At 48.9% G+C, this 25,613-nt stretch overlaps 1 protein-coding gene across 1 annotated transcript in view; it reads right to left on the bottom strand.

Annotated features, from left to right (window-relative positions):
• Nucleotides 1-25,613, bottom strand: part of FLI1 (Fli-1 proto-oncogene, ETS transcription factor) — a 119,721-nt gene that overhangs the window by 41,767 nt on the left and 52,341 nt on the right. Inside the window, exons 2-3 of the mRNA XM_023208624.3 lie at nucleotides 13,061-13,272; nucleotides 2,892-3,046 (exon numbers count right to left, since the gene is read on the bottom strand). Coding sequence (XP_023064392.1) covers nucleotides 2,892-3,046; nucleotides 13,061-13,272 — 367 coding nt within the window. The remainder of the gene's footprint in view (nucleotides 1-2,891; nucleotides 3,047-13,060; nucleotides 13,273-25,613) is intronic.

Below are 25,613 nucleotides of genomic sequence, written 5' to 3'. Positions count from 1 at the left end.
CTTACCAAGGAAATCTTTTAATATCCCCATTTTACAGATGAATTGTGGAGTCTTAAAAGGTTAAGTCATTTGCCCAAAGCCCCATCGCTGGTAAGTATCTGGGCTGGGGTTCCAACAGAAACCATCACAGGACTTCACTAAGTTGAAGAGGTGGGTCCCCCCCAAAGCCCCTTTCCTCTTCTCACCATCCCGCTTTACCTCACCTGTGAGTTACACTGCTCTGATGCCAAAAAGCAGAGCTCCTCTAAAGCCTCATTCTGCAAGTATGTATTCCTCTCTCTCTCAGATACATTTCTTGCTCTTTTACTCTCCAGAAGCAATTAGGCACGGATCATTGGCAAATGGAAATAATTTTGCACCTTTTCAGAATTCTAGAGAAACATATCCTAGGGGAAGTTGGATTATGTAGCATATTATTTCATTCTTCGCTTCTCCCGGTTCCTCACTTTTAGTATCCAAGGCCTCAAGTTCAATTTTACACCATATATTTTATTTATTTTATTATTTCCTCCCTTGCTTTGGGCTCTGCAACAATGTTATTTCTCTCCCTCTACAGCACAATGAATTATAAATCTTCAGCTCTGGATCATGCTAAACTCTTCCAAATGTTATTTCCTGGATGATTTAGTCCTAGTTTCTTCCCATCTGAACATGGAGCTAGTGATTAACTAGGGCCCACATTTATACTTGTCTTTAAATCCCATCATAAATTCAATCAGTTATTCCACTAATATTTTATTGCCTTGATTTGTGGACTTGCCCAAATGAGACTTCCCCTCATGTCCACAGCCTGGCCTGGAGGAAGCCAAAATGTGTGACGATCTAAAAGACCTCGCTGGAGCTAAAATAATGAAGTAAATCCATAGCCTGAGAATTCATTACATGAAGTGCTTTGAAAATCATTTGACATGAATTTGTGCTCTTTTCACCATCACTGCTATCGGTAACTTGTCTCACTGAAGCCTGAGCTTTTGCTCTTCCTTTCGAAAGCATTTCAACACTGACTGAAGGTTTGGAGGGCTGACGTAGCAGTCCGGCCACTTCTGCCCATTTCCCAGATTCCTTCCCAAAAATGACCACCAAAATGAGATGGTGCCAAAGGTTGGTTCAAAGACAATCTCAGATCCCCAAACCCTTCAGTCCCACAAGCTTTCCCTCCCAGGCTGGGAGCTGTTTGGCTGAAGCAGGGGAGTTTGACACCGTTTGAGTGAAGACCCAGCGAGGCTCAGCTTTGCTTTGGGGTGTACAAAGAGATTCCCACCTGTGAGTTCCGATACGGTTTCATTGTTTGCTTTCGGTGAGGAGGGAGACGACACACCTGGGCTAAACATCACTAGCTGGTCTCCTGTGGCAGGTGGTTTAAGTCATGCCATGGAGATAAAGCCATTTACATGGTGCCTGGCACCTAGAAAGCACTCAATAAATGGAAGCGATTCTTCCTCTTCCTTTGTTAGGTCAGATGCTTGTGAAAGAGCAAGCTTAGAATTGCCGTGGGAGTCGTTTCTAAGTCCTAAAGGGTACAGAGAAGTTCCTGTAGGCCCCACCCCTCTCCTGCCTCACTCTTGCTCACACCTTCTTGAATTTGGCCCAGAGCACAGGGAGGCAGCTGTAATCCCGGGATACGGTGAGATGCAACTTCCCAGGAAAAACAAACACGGTGGGCCAAGGCAGGAGGCGTCCCTGAAAACTTCTGCCTTTAGACCTACAAGCAGATGCCTTCGGGCTGCCTCAAAGAGATGTCTAACCTTTGACCTCAGATGCAACTACATTTACACTTTTATAAATGGAAGGAGTTTTGCCTCTCTGGTAAAGTTATTTTGGTAAGATCAGGTTTAGTCTCTGCCCTGTAATCCACTTTGCTTAAGATTTGGACGTCCTTGCTCCTTCTACCTGGCACCAGTTCTACACGTGGCAGTTTTTAAACACCCTTTTTGTGCAGGCGGCTGAGCTTGCTGGTGCTAGCTGGGGTGGAGTGCCCAGCCAATGGACTGAAGGCCTGAACAATGATTTTATTTTGTGGGACCAACAGCACCAATACCTAGGGAAAAAGAAGCTATTTTTACTTGATGATATAACTTGTGGCACACATGTTAAGGCGCTCCATTAGTTAAATATAGTTCTTTCTATTTTAAAACTGAAAGAACTGGCTGTAATTTTGGAAAGGTGGAACCCGGCAGATGCCGAGAAGTACAAGCCTGGAGGGAAGGAGAGGCCTCTGCAGCTGCCCTCCTCACAGGCAGGGATGCCCACATCCAGAGCTCACGGGATTCCTTTGGGTGGAGGCGGCTTTGCCTCTGCTTTCTGAGCAGCCCATCCTTCAGGACCAGGCCATTGATGTAGAGTTTGTGATGTGGTCTGCTTAAGGGTGGAGCTTCTAGCATCCACACATCAGGTGACATCTGGGATACTGCCTTGGAGGCAGCTAGGAAGTAAGGTAAAATGTGTGGCCTTTTTTTTTTTTTTTTTTTTTGAGGCAGAGTCTCACTCCATCACCCAGGCTGGAGTGCAGTGGTGCAATCTTGGCTCCCTGTAACCTCCGCCTTCCTGGTTCAAGCGAGTCTCCTGCCTCAGCCTCCTGAGTAGCTGGGATTACAGGCGTCCACTACCATGCCTGGCTCATTTTTGTATTTTTTTTTTTTTTTTTTTTTAGTAGAGATGAGGTTGCATCATGTTGGCTAGGCTGGTCTTGAACTCCTGACAAGTGATTCACCCATCTCAGCCTCTCAAAGTGCTGGGATTAGAGGCGTGAGCCACCACTCCTGGCCCGTGTGCAGCTTTCTCCATTTTGCAATTCCATAGGGAATAGAGTATTGGATAAAGGTTTAGATGCTCCCTGCCCCGAAGAGAGTGGGGAAGTGAACGGCGTCCAGGCAGCCTGGTTCCCGAATTACCTGCAGGGACGATGACTCTCCTCTCATTGGTGGTCATGTTGGGAGGCGGGGGGCCATTCTTCTCGTCCATATAGCTGTTGTAGTTCATGGGGTTGGACTCGCCTCCACCCACCAGCTTGCTGCATTTGCTCACGCTGCAGTCCACCGGAGACTCCCTACAGTGAGAAGAGACAAAGCCCAGGGGCGGTCAGCACTGACAGGGCAGCTCGCCCCAGCCTCCGAATCATGAGCCCCAGGGCTCCGATGACGACCATGGAGCCATTGCCCAGCCGCACTTGGTGCCATGACGATGATGATGCCCCCTTTCTATCCTCCATGCTGCCACCAGCCTTTCCTTCAAATCCCCGCCCAGTCCTATAATTACAGTACGTAAAAACTTCTGGCAGCGCCTTAGTGCCCTCAGACCAAGGTCTGAGCTTCTTTGTGTGGCATCGCAGCCCTCCCTGTCTGACTGCAGCTTACATTTTTAGCCTCACTGCCAGGCAACCTAGTCCATGCTCCCAGACACGCCTTCCCCACAGTCCCCCAGCACTTGGTGCCCGCCTTGGTTATAAGGACTTGTCACACTGCCTGATTCTTAGCTTGGCCTGTGCCTCGTGAGTGCTGAGTTCCTGAGAGGATGGTCATCACTCTCTTTGTTTAACCCTAATATTCTTACATAGGAGGTGAGCAGAAAAATGCTTTCTCAGTGAGTGATTTCTATTGTACCTAGAGAAGTTTAATGCATTTCTCATACGCTGTTATATTCGAATTTCCCAATATACCCCCAAGATAGGCACAGCAAGGGTTACTATCTCCTTTTCATGGTTAATGAAATCGAGACAGGTCTGTCTGGCTCAGAGTCACACAGCTAGTTAAGGTGGAAACAGGACTCAGGTCTTCTGTGTTAAGCTTCACTATCAAGCACACATGCAAAAGAACTGGTTGCTACTTGGAGAAGGAATGGAATCCAGGAACTTCCACCTGATGGAGAGGTGGTGGCCCTGTGGCATTTTGCAGCCCTGACCCCAAGCTCACCGTGGAGCAGTATGGACATTCACAAGGGAGAAAGCAGATCATCCAACTTAGCCTAGAACTATAGAACTTGATCAGCACCTGGTATTCTGCTGCACTGGTGATTGGGCAGCTGTCTGAAGGGGTGACGTCCCACCCATGGCCACCTGGTGCCCTAAAGCGGCTGGCAAACACACTCCGCATGCCCCCCAGCCCAGCATCACACACCTCCAGCATACTTGGGGGAGGTGCCACCCTGTCACACCCAGTGCCTGCTGCTCAGCCACTCCAGCAGCAGCAGGACCAACGGAGATGATGGGAAGGCCAAGGAGAAGCTGTAACTGCCATTATATTGAGCAGGAAGCATCGGTTCTGGCAGCCTGGGAGACAGCCAGTTCTCTCAAAAGCTCCAAACCAGGCCTTCAGACCAAGGAGTTCAGATAAGGTTCAGATTACAGCCTTCCAACTCTAGGCCGCATAACCTCTCCAGACGTTCCAAAGGCCTGGCCACTGTTCTCCATCCCCTGCCAGGGGCAGGAACGGACCACAGCGAGGCCTTGAGGAGCAGGGCCATGCCAGATAGGGACCCACCCATCGCACAAGCAGGGACGGCAGTCACTAACCCAGAAGAAGGGAGATCAGCCCAGGGCTTCCTGAGACCCAGGCAGGGCGGGGAGGCCTGAGCACATTCAATAAAGAAAATTAAATGAATTTGTTTCTTAATCTGAAAGGAAAAAAATATTGAAGATCACTTATCATAGCTGGGAGATAAATGCTCCACTGAGATATTAGAAGTCAGATGGTAATTTTTTCCTGATGTCTTACAGAGGGAACATGGGCTGAAAATGAAAATAAGATGTATAACTCACACATGTTAGAATTTAAGGTTTTACTATTCGCCTACTGTTTTTCCAGGCAGAGAACCAAGAACCAGCCGTCAGAGTCCCAGATTGCTGAAGGTTTAACATCCCCATGGCAGTGGAGGGGAGGCAGTAGCACATCAGGGCTTTTCACAAGCGTTTGGCCTTTTGGCTTCGGCTGCGGAAGGACCTGGCCTGAGATGAAGCAGTCCCAGTCAGACTCTGGTGCCTGCATCTGAGCTGAGCTCCGCTGGAGTGCACTGGGTCCCCTCACCCGCCCTGGGGCTAACTACAGGCACACACTTGCACACATGCATGCACATGTGCACACACACTCCAACACAGAACACATGTGCACAAAACTCCACCCACATGCATGCACACACGTCAATAGAGAACACATGTGCACACAGATGCATACTTCCATGCATGCACACACTTCAACACACATGCACAGACATGCACTGTACACATTCCAACACGGAACACACATACTTCACCCACGTGGAAGCACACATTTCAACACAGAGAACGTGCACACACACACGTACACTTCATCCGCACACACACGCATAGCTATTGCACACACATGCATACACATTACACACACACACACACACACGCACGGCCTGGCAGCCTTTCCCTGCATCCTTGTCAGTTGTGAAACAGTCCACGTGCTGCAGAAGTTTGAAGGATTCAGTTGGCCTGCAACCAAGTAGCAAAGTTTTCACTGGCGGGTGGCCTCTGTGGGAGAGGTGGCTCCACACTGCATGCTCTTCCCTTGGAGGATGCCCAGAGCAAGAGGGCAGACGGCCCGGGCAGGGGTCTTTCGGGAAGGAGAACGACAGCAGGGCGCAGGGGATGGTGGGACGGGAGGGCACACTCCACGGGCTCCTCCCCTTTGTGGACGGTGGAGAGACGATTTTTGGAAAAATTCTCTTCCACATCAGCCGGGCCTCTGGGGATTTCTGAGTTAAAAACTGACCTCTTGCTGTGCAGAGAAGTCAGCACCTCAGGACTCACTGAAATGGAGTGAGCCTTTAGGGTTATGGCCATGTACAGTAGGCACAGGTGGCAGGGCTGGTCCCAGGTGCCAGGGATGGAGGAAAATAAATGTGAAAAGCTGAAAGAAACATTTCCCCAAACCTGCCTAACATATGACCTTGTAAGGAGAGGAGCCATGGACACCTAGACGAAGGGAAAGGGGACGCAGAGGAGGAGGGGGGCTCTCTTGTTGGGGCGGCCGCGGCCACTCATTCCCGGAGCAGAACCTCCTCATTCACTGACCCATAGACGTGCTCCCAGTTCCGCTTCCCTCCTCCTCTCTCCCTCCCCCCGGCCCTGTGCACACATCTGCTCCCCAGCTGGACAGGTGATCACTTTGGCCCGTCGCCTGCTAGGGTGTTTCTCCTCTGGAAAAAGGCCCTGTCCTCGGTGCCAGGCTTCTGCACTAGGACCTGTAGGCTGGTGTCCTTAGGGAGAAGGGCTGGCACCATCCTGGTTCCCCACACTTGCCCAGCTGGCCCTCCTCCCACTGCTCAGGGAGAGAAAGAAGGAAAGCCATACCTCGCCCGCTCGCCTGCCAGACCTCCCTCCATTCTTGCAGCTCCCAAGCACCGTGCCTCCTCCAGCCAGCGCAAGCCCTGCGTGCGGCCATGGGGCTCCGCGGCTGCCACTCAGGGTGGGTACAGGTGAAGCCCAGCATAAAAGGCTGCTCTTTAATGAGGCAGCTGGTGCCTGTGAAGAGGGCTTGATGAAAACAAGCGGGAGGGGGAGCGCGGGACGAGGTTTTGCCATTCAGCCTGCCTGCACTGCTGCTAATTTGTATTAAGACCTGCGTTTACAGCTAGCATGGGGCTGGGGCCCACTGGCAGCTGATAGCACTGGGACAGGTGACAAGAGAGCCTGGGGCTGCCACAATAGAGCAGGGAGGTGGCGGTGGCCCCAAGGGTGTACTAACTCAGCACATCGCCATCTCAGGGCAACAGAGGCCACAGCAAAGCTGCCGAGGGCAGGGTCGCCCTTGTCCTTCATTTCCACCGCTGGTCATAGCTCTTTACTCCTCGAGTTCTGTTTGTGTGTGTTCTGTGAGCATTGCTACTGGTTTCCAAAAAACCTTTGCAATCTGTTAGGCAATTGAAAACAAGGTGCGAAATCCTGGGTGTTTGGATGAAGGGAGATTTCAAAGACTTCTCCTGAAGATTACCACTTTAGACTATAAAAAGATCTTCTCTCCCTTCCTAGTCAACTCAGAGCAACTGAACTTGGGCATATCATCAGACCCGCAAATCTGAGCCCAGGCTCACTGTCAAAGGATACCTGATGTTTACACGGCCAAAGTGAGGCCTCGAGGGCTACCTAAGTCACATGGTTGCATTAGGACCCGTGGCATGTGGTTCCTGCGTAGTATGCACCCCGTGCAAAAATTAAACAATCTGTTTTGCCTTTAGGATATCTGTAGGACATAGATGTGACTCTTTTGTTTTTGAAAAGGAGATGCAATAACTTAAAAGCAAATTCCAAGAAAAGAAAAAGCATCACCCGTGATAAAGCCATCGCCCTAATCCACTAGCTGTTTTCATCTCCATACACACTAGATGCTGCTAACTTTTCCAGGATCCCGTGTATGCCTCCCCCACCAGGTTACGTGTGACGTGTCTCATACTGCAAGGTTCAGAACACAGGAGTTTAGAAGGGGGCCTCACAGCCAGAGAGGCACAAGTTCCATGGAACAGGAGCTGATCCTTCTCTGTGTGGAATGTGAGTCTCTAGCTGTCCAGGGCATCCAGACCCTGGGGGCCAGGCCAGGGAGTGTCAAGGCAGGTTAGCGCTGAACTCTGGTCCTGAACGCCAGGCTCACAAGGCAAGTCTTGCATTTCCCTCTATAAACTGATATTCTTTTCTTCATGGGATGTTTTCCCCAATCCCTGTGGTTGAGACAGGATGCAGCTGAGAGTTATTTGCAGACCACAGCTTGGATCAAGTTGCTGAAGTCTACATGCGAAAGAGAACCTATGGGCCATACCGTTTCAAGGCAGCCCAGCCTAACAGAGTCAACCACAACAGGAAGATATGAAGGAAGAGAGAATGAAACTCCCTCAACATGGGAAAGCCATCTGTCTCTGAGATCCTCAGACCTCAGTCTCTGCACTTGACTCTTTGCCCCTGGGCCAGAGGGTTTGTTATTGGGGTGAAAAGCAAGTGGGCATGGTAGCTTCAGGCGCACTGCACACCTCCTTCCCACCAGAGACACAAATGCCAATGGGTCTCCAGTAAGCATGAAGATAAAACTCAGAAGCCCATGCTGTCAAGGAACACAGAAAAAATGCACTGTGAATCACAGAACAGTCCAGAACACTGTGGCCCAGCACTGTCCAATAGAAGCAGAATGGGAACCACATGTGCGAGATACGTAATTTTTTTTTTTTTATGAGATGGTGTTTCACTCTTGCTACCCAGGCTGGAGTCCAGTGGCACAATCTCGGCTCACCGTAACCTCTGTCTCCCGGGTTCAAGCAATTCTTCTGCCTCAGCCTCCCGAGTAGCTGGGATTGCAGGCATGCCTAGCTAATTTTGTATTTTCAGTAGAGACAGGGTTTCACCATGTTGGCCAGGCTGGTCTTGAACTCCCGACCTCAGGTGATCCTCCCACCTCAGCCTCCCAAAGTGCTGGGATTACAGGTATAAGCCACCACGCCCAGCCGAGCTACATAATTTTAAATTTATTAGTAGGCAGATTTTTAAAAGAAAACAAAACGATGAAATGAATTTTAATAATATATTAAAGTATATTAAGATGTTAACTCAATATAGCCAAAAGATGATCATTTCAGCATAATTAATAACCAATGGGATACTTTACACTTTTTCCATAGTAAGTCTTCTAAATCTAGTATGCGGTTTATATTTAGAGCACATCTCAATTATCAACTAACCGTATTTCAAGTGCTCAGTAGCAACCTGTGGCTAGTGGCTGCTGCATTGAACAGCACAGGTCTAGCCCGTGAGCCAAGTGATCTCAAATTGTATGCTCTGCCTTGGTTTTCTCATCTGAAGTTCAGAATCATTACAGCATCCTCTCCTATCTTTCTGTGTTATGGCAAATTAGAGCACTGCAAACAACCAAATCATATGTAAATAACAAACTGTCATTATCAGTAATACTCAGAGGATATGAGACGCACGGTGTTCAGGATGAGAGATTTAAAGAGCCTGGCATTTATTTCATTCTGTCATTGCTTTTTGCATAATTAAATGACGGGGTCTGACATGGTTCCACTGTAAGCAATGACATTTTTCTAAAACTCCTTGCTTCCTGCTAGCCACTAGTCCAGCTTTCATGTGAGCCCTTAGGAAATATTTGTGGCGTGCTGGCGATAGCCGTGCCTAAGCTGCTTGGCTCTGAGAGTCCACAGGATTGTCTCTGCTTGCCTAGGGGTGGGTGAGAAGACACCAGTCTTTCTGAACCTACTTTGTTACCTGCTGATGGTCTGGGTCAAGACAAGCAACTCAAAAGCAGAGGCTGCTGCTCTATGTAGCCAAAGCCAGGGAAATATCCTGTCTGTTCACTGGAATATTCACACAGGCCCTCTCCAGCTGGCTTTTGGTGTGACTGGAGCCAGGTGTGAGCTGGCAAGTGGCTTCCGAAAATCAGTTTCCTTGGGCCCTCTTGGCCCAGGATCAGTATCCTGGAGTGCTTGAGGATTCTCTGGGAGCAGGGGAGGGAGTGGTGAGCGGCATACTTCCTTCCCGCCAGAGACACAAATACCCATGGGTCTCCAGTGAGCATGAAGACAGAACTCAGAAGCCCATGCATCAGTGCAGGCTCAGCATTGCTGGGGCTGAGTCAGCAGACCTGGGTCTGTGTCCTAACCTTAAACAAGCACCTTCTCTTTTGAGTCTGCTCAGCCATGCGTTCATTCGGTTATTTATCTGACGACAATTTATTGAGCACCTACCGTTTCAGGCCCTGCTCACATGTCAGTGAGGGAGGTGATAAGAACTAGGACACGCTAAGCAGAGTAAAGAGTGAGGAGGCACCGGTTTCAATCAGGTGGCCAGGGGAGGCCTCTGAAAAGGTGAAGTTCAGGTAGAGAAACCCAAAACTCCTGATGGAGAGAGTCATATGACTAGATGGAGTAGGAATGTTCCAGAAGGAAGGAGTCCAGGGGAAGAGATTCTGAGGCAGGAGGGTGCCTGGGGGTCTAGGAGCAGCAGCTAGAGTCTCATGAGGCTGGCGTGGAGGGAAGAAGTGGGATGGAGGGGGCAGTAGAGAGGATGTCGGAGGGATGGTGGGGCCATGCTAAGGGCTTTGCATTTTGTCACAAGCCATTAGAGTTTTGAGCAACAGGGTTACAAATGAGGAAAGCATGGCTCTGGCTGCTTGCTGTCCGGAGAACAGACTTCAGGAAGGCAGGAGGAAGTGGGGAGAGCAGGATGCCCCTGCAGAAGCCTCGGAGAGGTGCTGCTGGCTTGCACCAGACAGGGGCAGTGGAGGTAAGGAGTGAGCGGATTCAGGTTACAACAGGCCAGAGAATCTCCAACAAAGCCGGGCGCGGTGGCTCACGCCTGCAATCCCAGCACTTTGGGAGGCTGAGGCGGGCGGATCATGAGGTCAGGAGTTCAAGACCAGCCGGGCCAACATAGTAAAACCCCGTCTCTACTGAAAATACAAAAATTAGCCAGGTGTGGTGCCACGTGCCTGTAATCCCAGATATTCAGGAGACTGAGGCAGGAGAATTGCTTAAACCTGGGAGGCGGAAGTTGTAGTGAGTCAAGACTAAGCCATTGCACTCCAGCCTGGGCAACAGTGTGAGACTCCATCTCAAAAAAAAAAAAAAAAAAAAACAACTCCAACAGTGGGATCTGGATCTTCAACAAGCATTGGGGGCTCCTTGTGGAAGGGCCCCATTTAGGAGGCATCGTAGAATAGGCCTCCCCACTGGGTGGGCATTGGCAGGAATGAGGCGGTGGTGCAAAAGCATGACACACGAGCAGAGGGAGCAGAAAGGTGCCTAACGGATAGCACGTGGGGCTGGAACCCCATGCTTGGGTTCGGGCCCCAGCTTTGCCTCCTCTAAATCCTTAGACAAAGCACTCTCCCCTGAAAGCCCCACTTGCCTTCCTGTGTAACAATGAAGTTACAGTAACTACTTCGTAGGACAGTCGTGGGGAACAAGTGGTAGGATAATTTGGGAAAATGTTCAACACACCATGTCCTTCGACTGTTAGGAACTCCGGCACCATCAGAATTACCTCTGGAGAGAGACTCATCTGAGGGGTTGCGGGCTCAGAACCTCTGAGCCTTCCTGAAATCCCAGGATCTGGAAAGGTGGCTGAGATCCCAGTCGCTGGTTTTGGTTAGTGGGGTTAAAATGTGGTAGGGCTGGGAGTTCCCACAGGCAGGTCTGAGGCCACGGGCTGCTCTGGAGTTCTCCCTCCCAACCACGCTCATTCCCTTCTCTCTCTTCAATCCAGACTGGTTTCCTCGGTGACCTCATCCACTTTCACAGTTCAAAGTCCTTAGAGATGATGCCCAAACCTAAATTCCAGGCCTGAAAGATTATCTGAGCTTCAGTTCCCAAAGTCTAGTAGACATTTTTATCTGGATGTTCTACCGATTGCTCACAAGGAATCTCAAAGAGAACGTTGACATCCCATCCTAAAGCATTTCCTGTGCCACCTTTCTGCAGCTGCTCACAGCACCAGCCTTTAAAGTGTGCAGGCTTGGCCGGGCGCAGTGGCTCAAGCCTGTAATCCCAGCACTTTGGGAGGCCGAGATGGGCGGATCACGAGGTCAGGAGATCGAGACCATCCTGGCTAACCCAGTGAAACCCCGTCTCTACTAAAAAATACAAAAAACTAGCCGGGCGAGGTGGCGGGCGCCTGTAGTCCCAGCTACTCGGGAGGCTGAGGCAGGAGAATGGCATGAACCCGGGAGGCGGAGCTTGCAGTGAGCTGAGATCCGGCCACTGCACTCCAGCCTGGGCGACAGAGCGAGACTCCGTCTCAAAAAAAAAAAAAAAATGTGCAGGCTTTAGTCGCCTGTGGTTCTTTCCTGTCATGTACCCCCTTCATTCACACTTTATTCACCTAAGCCCTGTTAATCGTCTCTCTGCTATCTCCCTTATGTATCTGTCCTTTTCAGTTTCCATAGTCACCACCATCACTGAGCTCAGAACTTCATTATTTCCTATCTGGGGTATTTGACTAACTTCTTCACTTGTCTTTCTGACTCTCCCATCCTACCCTCTGTGCGGAAAGATTGTCAGCTTGCTAGTCTCAAGTCACTGCTCTCATGAGGTTCAATGTCACGTGTGCTCCAAGTCAGCCTCTGGCTGTGGAATAAACGTCACATGTTTTCAGCCTGCCATTCAGGGCTCTCTCTTACTTTTTATTTTCATCTCTGTGCCTTTGGCCCAGTAGATTACCTGGTATTTTGTGAATGAGACTGATGTTCTCTGTCTTTCAGGTCTTTGCTCCTAACAATCGCTGTCACTACAGAGCACTTGCCTAACGCGTCTCAGGCACCGTCCCGGGTCCTTTCCCTGCGGCGTCAGAGTAACGCTAGAGTAAGGAGCCGTGAGGATGTGAATATCCCAGTCCTGCCTGAGAAGGAGAAAGCTGGGGCTCTGAGGGGTTTCGATGACTTGCCCAAGGGGCAGAGGCAGGACGTGAAACTGAGGCTGCCTGTCCACTGTCCTGTTCCATGACCCTGTGATTTTCTCTCCCTGGACCCTCCTGTCTCCATTTCTACAGCCAAAGCCTGAACTGACCCAGTTCAGTTCAGTACTGAACCCAGTACCTCCTTCATGCACACTTTCCAGGTGCCTGCCCACTCCCAGACACAGTGAGCCCCGCAGGCGTCTACCTTCCTCATCCCTTCTCCACTCTTACTAAAGAATGGTTTGGCCACCTTTGCTCTGCTGAGACCCGCCCAGAGAGGTTAAGTATCTTCAACGGGACAGGGAAGAGTAGCTTACTGCTAAGCTGTCCCCAAGAGGACTGGACCCGGGCCTGGGATTAACAAGAAATAAGTGTTCCATGAGCGTCTGCACAGGCGCTTGGGGCCTGACTCTTACCTGGCCTCTGAGGGCTGCATGGGCCCCAGAGAGCCAGGGGGGCTTCCTGGCCCTACTCCATCCCATCTTCAGTCTGTGGCCCTCTCTGCCTTAGCTCTCTAGAGACTGACACAGGCTTCCTGGCCCAGCTCCAGAGCTCCATCTGCTGCAAAAACCGTAAGTGCCAGAAGCCACTTACTGCAGATCTGGTGACTTTGCGCTTTCCTCCAGTCCTGCATGGGCCTGGCGAGCTTACCTGGATCCATTCATGTGGTCGTACTCCCGCTTGACGTTGACCCTCACTGGCTGATTGATCCACTCCTGCTGCGGCGGGAGGGGGTTGATCTTGTGGGGCTGCCCGTAGTCAGGACTCCCCGAGGCAGTCATGTCGGCCTTGGGGAGATGGGCCGCCGCTCCGTATGCTGAGTCAAAGAGGGACTGGTCGTCGCTCACCACCGACAGAGCCTCCTGCAGGGCCAGAGAAGAGACAGAAAGCCCAGTGTCACTCTTCGCCCAAGCAAGTGGCACTCTTGCTTTGAGCTGGCAAGGTGGCCCAGGGCTGCCCCAGGACAGCTTGTCTGGAAGTTCCTGTTTGACTCACACTCCAGGGGGCAGATTTGCCCTTATGCAAACCAGATGGGTGTTTGCAGGTTACCTGGGTGAGGACGGACTTTGGGCAGTGGAGTGGGGATGGAGGATTCATGAAAGTGGGTTCATTTATTGGTTCTGTAGTCTGGGATCCCCAAAAAGGACGGTGGAGATAGGGAGGCCAAGAATGGTGGTGACTTGGCATGGAATGTAGTATTGTGGTGGTGTTTGAATGCTCAATTCTTCCAGGCATAAGCAGAAATGTCTCTTATGAGCTGAGTGGAGTCATCAGCAGTGAGGGGAGAGATGAGATCCAGCATTTATTTTCCAGGCAAAGCCAGTGAGATCCACCCAGAGAGGCTAGGTGTGCTGCTCAAGGTCACACAACGGAAGGGTGGAGCCCATGGCTGTGGCCAGGCCAATTTCAGTTTCCTTATTTGTAACAGGGATAAAAATAGCTTTAGCACAGAGTCGATAGGTGGATTAAGTGAGAAGATCTGGTCTGGGGGTGTAGCTTGTAAGAAATGCTCAGCGGTTTGCTGAGGGCCCTCCAGGAGGTGCTGGTGCATTCTATAGATCTCAATGTTAGTGACTCAGTTAGCCAAAGGACGAAAGAGGAATCTCAGACACGTGAAGTGCCAGTCAGGGCAAGACTCTCTGAAAGAGGCTGTTGGGTCCTCCCACTCATATTATTCCATCACTGACTTGGATGTGACTCTGGGAGATCATGGATTAAGAAAAGAAGCCTTGGCCAGGCATGGTGGCTCATGCCTGTAATCCCAGCATTTTGGGAGGCTGAGGTGGGAGAATCGATTGAGTCCAGGAGTTCTAGACTAGCCTGGGAAATGTGGCAAAACTCTGTTTCAAAAAAAAAAAAAAAAAAAGAAAAAGAAAGAAAGAAAGAAAGAAAGAAAGAAAGAAAGAAAAAAAAAAATTAGCTAGATGTGGTGGCATGTACCCAGCTACTTGGGAGGCTGAGGTGGGAGGATCACTTGAGCCCCGGAAGTAGAGGCTGAAGGGAGCCATGATCGTGCCATTGCATTCAGCATGGGCAACAGTCTCAAAACAACAACAACAACTAAAAAACCTTGCACATTCCGGAGATCTGGTACCAATCAAAACATGAGGATAAGAGCCTTCCATTATTCCATGTCACATCGAATCACAGGCATCCAAGGTCAGGGACCAGGGCATAGTGTTCACTACAGCCATATAATTACACCAAAGTAAGTCTTCAGAGAAGATGCTGGTCATCTATAATTGATCTATAATCTCTATAATCAATAATTATATAATCTATAATTGTGAATAATAGGTGTGATAATACATGCAAAGTACTGAGAACAGTTTCTGGCACATAGTAAGTCATGCTCAGAACATGTTAGGTACCATGATTATCAACATTCAAACAAAGAGTCTCTTAGGCAACTTGTTAGGGGCTGCCTTGTGACCTCACAAAATTCATACGCCGGAGCCCTTACCCGCAGTACTCAGAATGTGAGTGTATTTAGAGATAGGACCTTTAAGGGGGTGAGGTGAAATGAGGCTGATAGGGTGGGCTCAAATCCAATATGACTGGTGTTCTTAGAAGGAGAGGGAATTTGGACACACAGAGAGCCCCCAGGGAAGGGTGCGCACAGAGGGGCTGCCACATGAGGGCACAGCAGTCATCGGCAAGCCAAGGAGAGAGGTCTCTGGGGGAAACCAACCCTGCTGACACCCTGATCTTGGATTTCCAGCCTCCAGAACTCTGAGCAAATAAATTTCTTTTGCTTAAGCCACTCAGCCCTGGTATGTGGTATGGAAACCCTAGTAAATGCATACACCATCTTTACTTGAAAAGGTAGTGATAGGTGAATAGCACTTGTTAAAGCTGGGATTTGTCTACTTTCCTAGTGTAATTCACATTCCTGAATTGAATGTCTTCTTCAGAATGAATGCTCTTCATATGCCTGTAGAATTACAACCTGCTCCATGGGCTTTCTCTTCTCTCCCAGGGCCATTCTCCACCCCAGCAGACACACAGCCATAATTCAAAAAGGGAGGCTCTTTTATAGCTGTTTTCAGCTGGGATCAGGGAAAAAATCCTGGAATATGCTCTATGAGTCCTGCTTTTGCACCAGAAGGCTTTGGAGTGTAGGTGCATCCAGAGATGCATTCAAAGAAGAGCTGCCCACACAATATTAAAACACTTACATCCTCCAACCGAGGGGATCTCCCTAGACCTAATATCTGCTGAGATCCTTCTTCATTTTCTACCAGATGCCCTTGAGTCATGCTCAGAGTAAAGCTGGGCTTGTCAGAACCGTTTGTTTCTTGGTTATCATATCCACCCTTGATTTCAGCTAGAGATCAGCTTTGGCTTCGTATCCTAAATTTTGGACAGTTATCTGGGCACAAGGAATTATGGTTCCGAGCTGAAAAGGGTGACATTGCAACCTTTCAGACAGCTGGCCCTGACTCCATGAAATTCCTTGAGTTCCGCACTGGAAGCAGAGGACACATTGCCACCTATGACTCCTAAGTGTCTTTTGGTGATAAGGGTGAAGAACATGCACCACAGTCCTGCTACAAAAAGAGATGACATTTCAGGAATCAGGTAGCATCTTCTGCTGTAGAGAATGGCTTATATTCTTAGTTTATCATTCATGAACCTTGGAGTTTCCAGTAAAATAATTTCTTTCCCTTCCCTCTTCTAGGTTGGGGGAGAAGATGATGGAATATCAGAGGCAAATAAGCCCGGGAGGCAGGACTGGGCACAGTGATGCTCCAAGAGATGGGCAAAAAGTTCCTCTCATCATTATCCAAAGAGGGTGGGCCAGGCAACAGTGAACACAGGATTGTCCTGTCCAAGGGGACATGGAGACGGCAAAATCAAGACTTACAGCAAAGAGAGTACACAGGGAACACAAAGCCGGTGGTTCTGGAGGCAGACCTAGGAGAGACTTATTAAGGAAGTGAGTGGTACACAGCTAGAAAAAACAAGTGATGAGATAGACTGTAGGTGTAGAAAGGGCACAAAACCAGTTTGAACTCATTTTGGAATAGAAGTTTCCTTAAGAATGTAGTTCACAATCAAGGAAACTCCAATCAAGTGGCAACATTGTAGGAGGAGAGCGTCCTGGTTCACCGCGAATGCCTCACACTACTGTCCAGTCTGGGCATTTCTCTCTGAGATTCTTCCCTCCCTGATGACCCATTGACATGCTCTTCCCTTGTTCAGTACACCTCGCGCACTCCCTGGCTGGATCCAGCTCCTTTGCAAGTTGTGAATACCGCAGTCATCCTGCCACAATCTGCTTAAAACCCTCAGAGAGCTCCCTAGAGATGGACCACAGCAAATCTCTTATCAGCCACTTGTCTTCCAAAGGTCATCTTTGTCCCACCCTTACATTGTCCCACCCTTACATTGCACAACTTCCTCTTGCTGCAACTTCTGTCCAATTCTAACTATTCTCACTGCTCCACTAGACAAGCCCTACTCAGGTATGCTTCTGTGTCTTAATTTTGTGGTTCCTTTTGCTGCAAGTAAGCTTCCTTTAGCCTTTCACCCTGATGCACAATTGTCTGTGCCATTGTGTAAGGTAAGTGAGATCTTCCGAAGAGCTTCCAGTTTCCATGAAACCTTTCTGATGATGACCTCTGACTCCTTTGAGCTGTGAGAATACCGCCTTGGTTATGCATGCATGCACACACACACACACAAACACACACACACATCCCCCTTCTATTTGCAATCATTGCTAGACCAAAAACTTTTTTTTCCATTACAATGTGGAGAAAAGAAGTGATAGATCATGGGGGCTGTGAAGAGAAAGAAGATGAAGGAGAAGGGTTCCCTGTCTGACTCACTGGGCTGAATTTGAAAAGCTAATATGGGCAAGGGAAGGGAGGTGAGGGCCACTAAGTGGAATAAAAGATTTGGGGAGATAAGGCCCCAAACAAGCTGATATGAGACCCAAGTGAAAAAGCAGAGTTGGGGAGGAGAACATTCTTGCTGCTTCTGCAAATAAATGGCACCCCCTTTTACAGTTCAATAGCTTTAGGAACACCCCAAGATCATGCCCTTGCCAAGTACACTGTCATTTTTATGATGCCACTGGCAGTAGGCAGCCTTCTGCAAACTGCTTTAGGAAGACCAGAGTAGGGACGGAGAAGGCAAACAAGAGGAATGAGTCTGGGCAACTTGATGTGGGTGCTGCTGTCTGCAGGCGAGGAGCTGCTGAGTTGGAGAAATTTCACTTATTTGCAGCTTGTTACACATGAGGAGCTGTTGCTATTTCATGTGTGTCTTATAAAGCTCTTTACTTAAACTCTTAAAACTTTTCAAACTTAAAACTCTTCCTTGTACTTAAAGCTTACAAGGAAATGAGCATGTTGCTAGCGTTCAAGAACTTTCTACTGATAAATCATCCACAAGTATTTAACTGAGGTGATAGGCTGGACGTAGAAAGAACACCAGCATGCAAATTCACCAGCCATCCTCAGAGGGACTACGTTCCTTCCGTTTCTCCTATTGTTGCTGATGATTTTATTCAAGGGAAGAGAAGTTAGTTATTATTTAAAAGACTTGTGGGCTCCATGGGGCTTTAGACCATGCTGTGTAAAATTGACTTCCGAGTGAGAAAGACAGGAGGCGTGGGCTCCTAGGCCTGTGTGGGGCTCCGTTCTGGGGTTCCTTCTTGACCCAACAATCGTCACCATAAAAGGAACCCCTGGGCTGGCTTAGTCATTGGCTTCTGAGAAGCACTTTCCTTCGCAGAACGCTGGAAAGGCTAGGTCTGTGGGTCCGGAGGCTCTGACCTCTCAGCCACTGAGTCCTAGATCCAGAGAGTAGCATAGCGTCCCTTGCTCCAGGCAGAAAAGTGTCCCAGCACATTTGTACCCAATGATGCCCCTTTACTAGAGACCTCTGGCAAGGCGAGCTGCTTGGGGTGGCATCTGAGCTATAGCAGATCACTCACATTTGTGGATAGAAATGCTTCCTTTCCACGACCTCCTCCTGGTCCTGGATCCAGCGGGGGCATGCTACCGACAATGCACTTGTCTCGGTAGGACGCTTTTTCTCCTCCAGTTTGGGCGAGGTGCCTTTAGTACATGATATAATACACCCTCTATCGTCATTACAGGCAACAGATACAAGTAGTAATAATCACAGCACTTATTAAGTATAAAACACTGTTGACATGAGTAACCTAATTTAATCCTCCCGGCAATTCTATGAGGGATGTACTCTAATTTTTTCAGATGAGAAAATAGATATTCAGAAAAGTGAAATAACTTGCTCAGTCACACAGAAAATGAGTGTGATGTGGGATCCAAATTCAGGTCTACAGCCTAAGTACATAACCACAGCTCTTTACAGGTTCTTTCTTGTGAATTTTCTGTCCTCTCAATTAGACCATAAGCTCTTCGAGGGTAACTCTGGTGTTTATCGTAACTTAGAGCACAATCTCGAGTCAGAGAGATTTGCGTTTCTATACAAGCTTCATCTGCTGCTCATTCTGCATCTAGTACAACTTCCATAAACTTCATTTCCTCATCCGTAGGTTGGAGATAATATCAGTACCTAACCTGGCAATTCTGGATAAAGATAAAATGAGAAAATATGAGTAAAGTACCTAAATCAAGCACCTAAACTTCTTGGAGCAAAGTAAATACTTAAAAATGTGGCCAGGCACGGTGGCTCACGCCTGTAATCCCAGCACTTTGGAAGACTGAGGTGGGAAGATCATCTGAGGCCAGGAGTTCGAGACCAGCCTGGCCAACATGGTGAAATCCTGTTTCTACTAAAAATACAAACCTTAGCCAGGCGTGGTGGCGGGTGCCTGTAATCCCAGCTACTCAGGAGGCAGAGGCAGGAGAATTGACTGAACCCAGGAGGCGGAGGTTGCAGTGAGCCGAGATAGCGGCACTGCACTCTGCCTTGGGCAACAGAGCGAGACTCAGTCTCAAAAGAAAAAAAAGAAAAACATTGTTTAAAAAGCTGGGCACAGTGGCTCATGCCCATAATCCCAGCACTTTGGGAGGCTAAAGCAGGTGGAGTGCTTGAGCCCAGGCATTCAAGACCAGCCTGGGTAACATAGCGTAACTCTTTCCCTACAAAAATTAAGAAAACAGGTGTGGTGGTGTGCCTGTGGTCCTGGCTACTTGGAAAACTGAGGTGGGAGGATCACCTGAGCCCAGGAGGTGGAGGCTGCAGTGCGCCATGATCGTACCATCCAGCGCGGGCAACAAGAGTAAGACAATGTCTCAAAAAAAAAAAAAAAAAAAAGTTAAAAAAAATTTTTAATGAAGGCCAATGCTGAGAAATGGCGTGAGAACCACTGGGTTGGAGATGGGTCAAGAGGGAGTTCAGATAAAGCCGAAGCGATACCTACTTCTCCGCATGTTGATTGTTTAAAAGATTAGTTGCCTAAATTTCTAGTAAGTAGATTTGGTGATGATAGAGTCTGAAATGCAAATCCCATGGGCTCCTAGAGAACAGAGCCGATTTCACTAATCTGCATGCCCACTCTTCCTTTAAAACCATGGCTGTCGTTCCATTGCAGGCTCAGCCCTCTGCCTGTTGCTGGCTTCTGAGTCCAGGCCTCTAGGTGGCATAGATAAGGCTCTGTTGTATAGCCTGAATAGCCCTGTGAATGAGGAGAGGAGGCATCTGTTGTGAGATAATGAAAACTGTAGGTGGCCAGCACCTATTTATACTGTTCTTCATACACCACATACTCAGTGAATATCAGAAGAATGGTGTGGGTACACCTGTGCATTCATGAATTTTAAAACTTCACTTATTTTGGAATTTGTCACGTATATGTGCCTATATGTATCTTTTCTTTTTATACTCACAAATGTGTCTTCCAACATTTGTTTTCCTTAGATTAAGTCAAATGTTACTTTTCATGGGCACATCAGTTGAGTGATGGGGATGTGGTCAGAGCACAGCCGCACGATGGCCTGGCCGATATGAACGATGAGCAAACAACTGCATCTCCTAACAGCCTAGCTAAGGCCGAGAGGGAAAAGCCTCCAGGGGGGCAAGGAAAGAGGAAGAGGGCGGCTTTAGGATCTCCCCATTTCATTTGGGAAGACATAAGAGAAATTTCTGCCATTGTCCTATGTGTGGAAAGAACAAATATTTCACAGTTATGAGTCCAGTGGAGTTAGAGGAGGAAAAATGCCAGACGTAGACATGAGTGGGAGACCCTTTCTCTCTGTTCTTCCTTATATGTAGGCTGAGTTTTATTTCTAACACAGAGTGACCCAAGACACGGGGCCTGAGAAGCACCAATGTCCCATTGTGTCCTTCCCATTCCTTTCCTTCTGTCCTGCCCTGAATCTCCTAAGGACAGTTGTCTGGGGCTGAGAGGCTTGGCTGGAGTTGGTCGGTGAAAGGAATGTCAAAAGCAACCCGACCAAGTTCCCTGTGGCTGCCCTGCTCAGTGGGCCCACTCAGCTGCTCCCAGTGCAGGGCTCTGGGACGTAATCTCTGGCATATCCGTTACCCAGGGTCACCACAGGGAGCACACTAGCTTTGGCTTCTTATTACATTCTTTGCATAATGACATGAAGTCCCTTCTCCTGCCAGTTGGAGAGAATACGAAATGTAAACAAGACACTTAGGTGCAAAGCTCTCTGTGTTCTCTGCTTTGGGAACCCAGCAGGCTCTGCAGCAGTGGGGGTGATCAGCCTGGGTTGGGGTCACTCCAAGTCTAATCTGAAAGTAGGTGGCTGCTGTTAGCAAGGCCAACCCTTTTGCTTCTCTCTCCTCCCTACATGCACCCATTTCTTGCTCCTTATTTCCACTGCATAGAGGGCAGGGAATGAAAAGGGAAGAGGAGGTAAATTTTATGGCAAGTTGGATAAGGAAGAAGGTGGGAAACATTAGTCAGTCACCAAAAAAGCATTAACTGAAAACTCCTTTGCATGGGGCACAGTCGCATTTTCTCAAAATGACCAGAATATTTTGGATCTTTGCCTCTCTCTTCCCATCAAAAGGTAGAGCTTATTTTCTCCCCCCTTGAACCCAGATGGAACTTTATGATTGCTTCAAGAAATGGCCTTGCATGACTTCCGGGACAAGGTGATAAAGGTATTATGACTTCCACCTGCTTCTTGTTCTCTCTTGGGCCTCTAGTCCATGGAAATCGCCACCATACTGTGAGGAAGCTCAAATTAGCCCAAACTGAGAAACCGTATGGAGAGGCCCACAGGAGAGGAACCGAGGCCACAGCCAACCACAACATCAACCTCCAGACTTGAGAGCGACGAGCCTTCAGTGAAGGATAACAAAACTCACGAGCCTAATAATTGGTTTATGCCACTAGGTTTCGGGGTAATTTCTTATGCAGCCATAGTAACCGGAGCATCTCCGAGCATTTTACTCAGCAACCGAAAACCCATATTCAAAGGCTGTAGAGGTGACTGTCTGAGTATCCTTTCACTGTGGTTATTGACACTGGCTGGCAGGAATCAGCACCATGACTGAGCAGGTGGGGAAACTGAGGCACAGAGCATAACCTTTCTAGGTTCACACAGTGAGGGGAAATCGATCTCAGCATTAAAGTCTAATTCCTCTGATAGACACATAGTGGAATTATCTCCAAACAACAAAATCAAAATAAACAACAGACAAAAGCCAAACAAGGACCACTTTTTACAATGAGAATGATCAAATAGAATATGTATTATTTAATGACATGAAGTTTCCAAGGAACTTTTACTATCATCACCTCATTTAACCTCTTAAAATATGAGTTAGGATCCTTATATTATTGAAAAGAAAATTGAGGCTTAAAGAAGTTTGCTCCTTGCCTCCGGCCCTCACCTAGTGAGTCTCCAGGCTGCTGGCTTGACTGCAAAGCTTCTACTCTTCCCCTAAACCGTTTCCACCTTGCTATCTCCAATTTTAGGCCGTGGCACACAACCAAATCTGCCACAGAGCCTCAGAGGGCCCGGCGGATGTTTCTTTTCTTTCTTTCTTTCTTTTTTTTTTTTTTTGAGATGGAGTTTCATTCTTGTTGCCCAGGCTGGAGTGCAATGGTGCAATCTTGACTCACTGCAACCTCTGCCTCCCGGGTTCAAGCGATTCTCCTGCCCCAGCCTCCCAAGTAGCTGGGATTACAGACACCCCCCCACCCACCACGCCCACCTAATTTTTGTATCTTTAGTAGAGACGGGGGTTTCACCATGTTGGTCAGGTTGGTCTCGAACTCCTGACCTCAGGTGACCCACCCACCTGGGCCTCCCAAAGTGCTGGGATTACAGGTGTGAGCCACCGCGTCTGGTCCCCGGCTGACTTTTCAAGGAGTCTTGTTGAACATCATTCCCCCTCCCAAGTGCCTTTCCCCTTTCACTTAAAATTCCACTTCCTGGGGAGGGGGCTCGGCAGTGGATGACCCAGAGAAAGAATTCCTAGAAGATGCAATTGGAATTATTTGCAGACGACAGTACTATATTTAATGGCGTTTTACAAATGAAGGGTATGAGCCTAAGTGAGCTCGGAGAAGAGGATCTCTGCATCCTCCCAGGACTGTGCCCTATAACAGAATCCAGATCCATGGCCTCCTGTGCCTCACAGGCCTCCCGTTCAGTGCTGCTCCAGGTCTCCCGTGGTATTTACCTTTGCCTGTTGACTTTGAGTGTTCACAGTCACTTTTTTGACCATAACCACATTTAAAGGGCATCTCTAAAGATCAAAGTTAAATTCTCCTCCCACAGAGAATGCTTTTACTGCTGAAAAGCAAAAAGTGCTGAATATGGAAACTCACAGGATGGGAGATAGAACGTTCATCTGAACTCCACGAAGCAAACATTTTACAGTGCGTTTTACTTTCTGTTTCCTTACACTGGGTCTGCCCACTGTCCAGTGGATTTTTCTAGATGGCAGTGGGAACCACAAAAGGGTCGGCAGTGCTTTACTGGGTGTAATTCTTCACACTAACTGTCCGGGACCAAGCTCCTCTCAGAGAATAAAGTAGGGTGTGGCCTGACCATTAAAGTAGGTCCCACAGTGTCAAAGGACAGGGCAAAGCCAGACTGAGATGTTGAGACTTATTACAATTAAGCAGCTTAGATGTTGTCTTCTGTAAGACGGAGCCAGTATTCTCCCACCCAGCCTGATGGGTGGGAACGATTAAATACAGGCCTCACTGAAGCAAAGGTGGGATGAAAAAACGGAACCAGCAACCACCACGACAAAACCCAGATGGCATGGGAGAACCCGCAGGGAGGGCTGCTTCTGGGAAGGCCACCTGGATGTACCAGCACAAGTGCTGTCCCACTTGGGACCCTGTTCTGCCAGATTTCACTGGAGTGGCTGTACCAGTGATGAAAAATACTGCAACACAGCCACACAGGTGGATAAAGTGCTGCTGCGCTGAGATGCATCATCTCCCTCCTCTGCTCTGGGACAAAGAAAAGGCAGGTGATGGGCACTGTGGCTCCTCCAGAACCCTGCTCTGAGACAAGGGGCTGCTGCCCTGCAGCCCACGCCTCACGGATTGTCATGATGTGAATGTTGTCTCTGACCTGCAGAATGGTTTTCTGATCCCAGTGATGGTGCCGCCTGAGGATGGGTGAGGATCTGGACCCCACTGGGAGCAGCCCCTTCCTGCAGAGGAGCCATGGCCATCCTGGCTGCAGATGGGGTCAAAAGGCAGCAAGCCACCGCACTGCTCTCTTCCCTTCATGGACAGCTGCTTTAAGTCTGTTCTAACAAAAGGCACTGGCCACCAGCTGGGTCAATGTGGAGCTTTATTGGCTGTGCAACTTTGGGCAAGTTACTTCATCTCCCAGCTCCTGGACATTTTTAACCATCCACTACTGAAGGTTTCATGCTCTCTAATGATGATAAATGGTCAGACTTCCCTGACCACAGAGAGCTGAAAGTTTGGAAGAAGAGCCTCTGTGGAAAGTGACTGCAGTGCTTCCCTGTGGAGTGAATTTCGCCCACTGCAGGGATGAAAGAGTAGCCTGGGAGCCAGGATGGAGTTCCGGAGCTTTCCTATAGCTTGAGAAAGAGGCTCCCGAGAATGTTCCGGAGCTTCCCTATAGCTTGAGAAAGAGGCTTCCGAGAATGTCCCTTGAGGACTGGTCTTTATGGGAGCTAGACCAAGAGGATCTCAATCTGGGTCTGCAGGGACAAGAGAGGACTCTGCGTGACAAAGGGAAAGTGGGAGTCAGAACATTCATATCTTAAAGGATGGGCTCCCGCAAGAGAAACAGAGACTTGGCCACCAGGGTTGGAGGCGGCAGGTTCTGCAATTTTTCTAAGCCTTGAGGAGAGGAAGGAGTGTGGATGGCATGTGCCCTTGTGTGTCTCTTCCATTCCTGGGGTCATGGGAACTTTCCCATTCTTTATCTCAAGGACAGATTCTAGTTGGGCACCCTGAAGAGAGGCACCTCATCGGTCTGATTCCTGGTTTTCATCCCCAGTTGCTTGCACACGTCCTGGCACCAAAGAGGTGTGCAATGAATTATGTTAATAAATAGAGGCCTCAGCGCCCGATGGGAAATGCAGGGACCCTCCCTCCCTGCCCACAGGTCCACACCAGTCAGACTACCCCTTCTATCTTTACGCTTTGAGCAATTTTGATGAAGCCTTCCCCCCCAGGCTTGTCTAAATTTTTTTTAAAAGCAGCCAAACCCGGTGACTGTTTCTTCTTCAAATTTAAACATGAAGCCACTGACCGCTTTCCCCAAACAACCACTTGAGGTCCTATTCCTAGGAGCTATGATCTTATCTGACAATTTCCTCACGTGGCAGTTGCCATGGCAACCGGGGCCCTCACAATCACAGGAAGCCCGCGAGGAAACATGCGCATGGCGGGGCTTCACTCCCTTCCAGCAACACCCTGGGAGCAGCCTGGCAGAGGGACGAAGGCAAAACCAGCCTCGCGAAGCAAGGATGTCCTGCCTCAGGCACACAAGCCGGGAAAGAACGCTGCTTCATCTCGATGCACAGACGAGGCGTGCATCCGTTTTATTTCGTTTCCTCTCAGGGCACGGGGACGGGGGAGACCCTGCATCCGCTTTCCAGCTCTTAATGGCTGCTTCTTTTCCGTGATTCACGGCTGAGGAGCCATGCTTGGTGACCTCGGGCCCATCAAGTCGGGAAGCAGGTCCTGAGGGTGCAGTATTTCCAACTAGCACATCTGGGTGAACCGCTCTGTCCAAGGTGTTTAGTTCTTTTGTGGCCCAGGGCATATGGTTACCATATTGTT

Source organism: Piliocolobus tephrosceles, chromosome 13 (genome assembly GCF_002776525.5).
Source record: "Piliocolobus tephrosceles isolate RC106 chromosome 13, ASM277652v3, whole genome shotgun sequence".
Classification (NCBI taxonomy): Eukaryota; Metazoa; Chordata; class Mammalia; order Primates; family Cercopithecidae; genus Piliocolobus; species Piliocolobus tephrosceles.
Note: the sequence above shows the minus strand (reverse complement) of the source record. Positions and strands in the feature narration are given on the sequence as shown.